Genomic DNA, 5,447 nt, shown 5'->3' with positions numbered 1-5,447 from the left:
TATGGTTGGTAAATGGCTAAATGCAGGCCTGATGGAAACGAGACATGAAAGCTAGCTATTGCTTCAACGCAAAACACTGTGCTGCTCACTGGTCCTAGTGACCAGTGAGGCATCATCTCAGCTCGATCGTCATCTCTTCACCTCACCTCATCAGGCCACTGCTTATTGTGCAAACAAAATACATTCGACGGGAGGCAGAGACCAACCAGCATCAGAGTGGAAACGATCGATCGCACCAAACACTTTGCAATAGTAACTCTAACTATCTTCTTTTCAGTATTCAGACTGTGCGGGTTGATTTTGGGAAAATTGAGCTCTCTGATACGCGCTTCAGATTAAGAAGCACCTATCTGTAGAAGACGGATCCTTCTTCTTTTTCAGAGAACACGCAAAAAAAAATGCACGAGTTTCATTAACATCTGCATGATCAATGTTGAGAAGTAAATTAAGCACGCTTATGCATGCCGTCGCAGCCCATGGGACTGACAAAACAAAAGGGGTAGCGTTAGGTACTAGTATGATTCCGTAGTCTGTTGTACTGACGACGACTGCCCTTGTAAGTTTCAGGTTGTAAATCAAGTAGGTTCAATTTCAGGTCTTGAGTATTAGTAACTTACTTACTATGATCATTCCTTGCGAGAAAAAAAGGCTAAAAGAAAAGTTTTAGTCCTGCCCTCTTTTTCTGTCATTTGAGCATCGACAAGGTCTGCAATACATGTCATGCAAACGGTTTAGTGTTATTGACTATGGGGCATTAGAATGTGCTGAAAATTTAAACTGTTTTAGTATCCAAAGAAAAGACTGCTTCAAGTGGGTTTGGAAGCTGGCTGTGCCTCTGCTCACACCCCTGCGGCCGCCGAATCGAATCATCGCGCGCGCGCCCACCTATATATGCACCAGCACCACCACACGCGGCCCCAAAAGCTGCACGCGTCTCCTCTTCCAAAGTCCAACTGGTACGATTACGGAAGGCAGAGATGCTACTGCACAGGCACGGGCTCCTCTGCTGCGTGTGCGGGGGCAGCGCCACTGCGACCGTCACCACCGGGGGGCGAGGAGCCTCTGTGGACGCTGCTGATCAGTCCAGCGCCAAGAACCCGACCGGCAAGATGGCCGCCACCGCGATCGGGACGGCGAGGCAGCTGACGTGGGCCCAGGTGGAGGCCATGACGGGTGGCTTCACGTCGGCCGTCGTCGGCGAGGGCGGCTTCAGCACCGTCTACCTCGCCCGCCTAGCCGGCTCCCTCGCGGCCGTCAAAGTCCACCGCAGCAGCGAGCGCCTCCATCGCGCGTTTCGCCAGGAGCTCGAAGCCCTCCTCCGCGTCCGACATCCCCATATAGTCCGCCTCCTAGCCTTCTGCGACCAGCGAGGTGAGTACGTGCTACCTCGCCATTCGCGCGCCAAGAACCTCAATTTCTTTGAACCTGACATTAATCTGACATGAAAGTTTTCAACAACTCTGGTTGTCGACGCAGACGAAGGCGTGCTCGTGCTGGAGTTTGCTCCGAACGGGAACCTGCACGATCAGCTCCACGGCGGAGGCAAGGGCGCCGGGTCGATGCCGTGGGTGCGGCGAGTGTCGGTGGCGCTGCAGGTGGCCCGCGCTCTGGAGTACCTCCACGAGCGGTGCGAGCCCCAGGTGGTGCACGGCGACGTGAAGGCTTCGAACGTCCTGCTCGACGCGGCCATGGGCGCCAGGCTCTGCGACTTCGGGTCGGCGCGCGCGGGGTTCTCGGCGGCTGTACACCCGCGCCCGCGGCCCTCGGCCCTCTCCGTGCTCGGGACCCCCGGGTACGTCGACCCGCACTACCTCCGCTCCGGCGTCGTCACCAAGAAGAGCGACGTGTACAGCTTCGGGGTGCTGCTGCTCGAGCTGCTTACCGGCGTGCAGGCGTTCTGCGACGGCCGGCTCCTGACGGCGGCCGTCACGCCGAAGATTAACGCAGTCGGTTCATGCGACGTTGGCAAGCTCGTTGACCAAAGGCTGGGGTGCAAGTACGACGCCGGTGAGGCTGCAGTCTTGGTGGCATTGGCCGCGGCTTGCGTCCGCGAGAACCCGAGCCTCAGGCCGTCGATGGCCGACGTGGTACGGACCCTGGAGCAGAACGGGCAGGCCTCGATCTCGTCCGTCGGGAGAAGATCGGACGGTGTACGAAAGCTGTAATTTCCGATAGCCGTGACAAGGGATGGCGATGTTGGCTGGTCGGGGATCAGATGCTCAAATCTGACGTGGCGAGCATTGTGACCGTAGGATGCGATTGCTGCCCCTATCGGGTTGGTGAGGAACAAGCACTAGTGCACAGGCCTACCAAAACGACCAGGCATAAGGTTGGTATGGACAAGGACTCTGTGGAGCAAAGGTAAGCAAGATCATGTGGGTAAGATTGATTTTTTCTTCTTCCTTCTTTACCTTCATCTCATCTTTTTTTTTTTTCTCCTTCCTCTTTCTTCCTCGTCCACATCTAATTTTCAATAGAGTTCATCTTTCTCTTTTTTTTTCTCCTTCCTCTCTGTTCCTCCTCCACATCTAATCTTCAATAGAGTTCTAGCCGGTAGGGTACCAACTTCAATAAGATAAACTAAGGTGATCCACTTTTCAATTCGGATACGTACATAAGAGAGTTGCTTCTTCCATATTGGTTTGTGTTGCGTGTATCTGTATGGGCTAAATTAGTTGTTTTTTCCTTCTGGCTCCTGCCATAAGCACACGATTGTATAGATTCTGTATATATTTGTTCAATGGATAAGATTTTGCTCATTGTCACTTCGTCGCCCGCATAATTATCAAGTATAGACCAGTATTATCGATCAACGGCAATGTTCTACCTAACTATTTTGTCACGCGTACAGGCCCAATGTCTGAAACATTGGCGCCACCAGTTTTGTGCCATACGTCGTATCCCTTCAGGGGCACCTACGCCCGGTCTTGGAGTCCCTGCGATACAGACGGCCGGCAACTCATGGGGCGCCGACGGCCGGGGGCCTTGGGCTCGGCTCACGGTGGGGCGTACGTCCTGGTCGTGATAACACAGCCAAACCACCGGAAATGGCCGCCCCATCTCTCTCAGCAGCGACCCCGCATGTTTGGGTGTGTTTGTTTCTCAGTCGAGGTTTTCTAGAACGGTATCGTATAAGCAAATTGAAAGGAAGATGATTGCATAGAGTTTTATTCGTTAAAAACAAAGTGTTTGGTTAATTATATTTGTCTGTATAGTTTGATTTGAGTTTCTATTTGGTTGACTGAATTTGAGATTGTATGAGCGGATATAAGAGTTGTTATTATGATTGATTACTCTACTCGTATAAAGATAACTTATGATACTAATAAGTGGGTTCGCCTACATGAGCAGATGTAGAGACTGCATACGCTCGACTAGGCTACGAAGTGAAGCTCGAATCAACCTTCACTCCTAAGTTAGGATAAAACTGAGTATTTGTACATATCGGGGCATACAAGCTACGAAGAGCTAAACGATTGAGTCAGAATGAAATCGTATATTTGTACCTGTCGAGTTAGGCTGCAACAGTGAATATAGTCAAACAAATAGTCATCTTTTTAAAATTCTACCTATCCACTAAACCAAGATGAAATACATATAGTGAACCAAACACACACTTTATACATTCCTCCATCATTCTCGTTCAGTACCCTCCTTCACCAGTCGTTCAATAACCTCGTTCGCGTTGAAATGAAATGGGAATAATGTTTATTTCGTAGTGCTGCTTGATTCGTGTCTGCGCCATCGTATATGCATGCTCTCGTGACGTTGGAACATCACCAAGAAATAATCTTGCTGCAATAGGAATTTGAAAAGACTTTAAAAGAAAAAGAACAGGACAATTAGAAAACTGTTACTGAGTTGCATGGACCGACAAGTTAACGTGGAACACCCTTCAAACAGAGGTGGTGCCAAGCAATGCCAATAGGAGGTGGCCATTATGCATGGGCACATGGCAGCCGGAGGCCAATACATTCTCGAACAGGAGCTATGACCGTCGCCCAGGGACGTGCACGAACGGCTGCCACCGCGCGAGCCGGCACGCATGCGCACGACGCAGGCAGGAGGGGATGATCACGCATGAAAGCGCCGTGTCCAAGGTGCAGCTGCAGTGTTCAGCCGTGAAACACAGAACATGCGCGACACCTGACGTGCACAGACACGGCATGGCACGACATTAACGTGCACAGTGTAAGGTACACTGGCAACAGCCAGAACTCCGAAAGCCAGATGTTCTTAAAAGAAGGACTCGGAAAGTCAGAATCCTTGCTGGCTGGTTGGTCGGTCAGTTACTCTTTTTTTTGAAGGGGGTACAAAGTGAAGGCACACTACTCCCTCACTCTACCCTCACATCGTACACGCTAAGAAGGGATTGAAAGATTTAGTGCGCGGAAAGAAACGTGTAGTATCCCTAAATCATACGTACAAAGTGAACACATACTACTCTCCTACTCCACACTTACATCATACGTACACGCTTAGAAGGGATTGAAAGATTTAGTGCGTTGAAACGTGTAGTATCCCTAAATACATATGCATGTGCACCTAAACTAACCTGTACTTAACCTGAGCGTTACTGAGAAAAAACCCCGCCGGACGCACGGGCCCTGTTGCTTGCAAGCCCATCTAGTCAGATAGATAGGCCTGGGCCAACGAGGTTGAAACAAAGCTACTAGTGCCCTTTTTGGGCTTCCCTAAGCCGCCGACCTAGAGGGCCATCGGCTTCCACATGTTGTGGTTTGCATTCCGGCAATCTGGTGAAGAGAATGATCAGTTTTCCTTTTCCAGGGAGCAACTAAATTGGCAGATCCACGAGCCAGAGAAACAAGCGCAAGCTGTCAAGCACATAATTCAACATCTCCCGATCACTCCTCCACCCTCGGCCGCCATGGACGGAAGAAAATTCTATCAGAGTCTTCACCAAAAGATTTCTACGAGACTCTAATACATACCATTCTTTCTTAAGCCAACGACTAGCATATGTAATTGAGAGAAAGTAGAGTGACACGTAGCATGCACAAGAGGGAGTTTTTCTGTGAGACCCGGTCTTACAAAATTTTCTTTCACCATGGACAGGACAGGGACAGTTGTAGCGCCTACCGCTTTGCTCCATCCCTTGTCTCCATTTACTACGTCGCCCCTAGTCTTTATGACCGACCCTAGACCAGTTTGATTGGATGTATATGTCTCACGTAGATTTACAAGATGTGGTAGTATTTTAGTATTTGATTGTACGTATCACTTTTAGAGCCTAATTTGTGAGATGCAAAATCACTGTGGGAGCCTAGTTCTCTGGAAACGGATTTCAATTACGCTTCTCTAGAGACAAGCTCGCGAGATGCAGGCATAGCTTTGTTAATGATGGAATTAGCGTAATTAGTGGGTATTGACTCGTATTAGTATATTTTAAATTAAATTAAGATTTAATATGATAAATTAAGTACTAT

General features: G+C 49.5%; 1 protein-coding gene across 1 annotated transcript; it reads left to right on the top strand.

Moving 5' to 3' along the window:
• Positions 1 to 798: 798 nt before the first annotated feature.
• On the top strand, positions 799 to 2,759 carry LOC133917097 (salt tolerance receptor-like cytoplasmic kinase 1). The gene is made up of 2 exons (XM_062361070.1): positions 799 to 1,371; positions 1,477 to 2,759. The coding sequence occupies exons 1-2, from the start codon at positions 978 to 980 to the stop codon at positions 2,163 to 2,165; spliced, it is 1,083 nt and encodes a 360-aa protein (XP_062217054.1). The 5' UTR covers positions 799 to 977; the 3' UTR covers positions 2,166 to 2,759.
• Positions 2,760 to 5,447: the final 2,688 nt, after the last annotated feature.

This window comes from Phragmites australis, chromosome 4 (assembly GCF_958298935.1).
Source record: "Phragmites australis chromosome 4, lpPhrAust1.1, whole genome shotgun sequence".
NCBI lineage: Eukaryota > Viridiplantae > Streptophyta > Magnoliopsida > Poales > Poaceae > Phragmites > Phragmites australis.
Note: the sequence above shows the minus strand (reverse complement) of the source record. Positions and strands in the feature narration are given on the sequence as shown.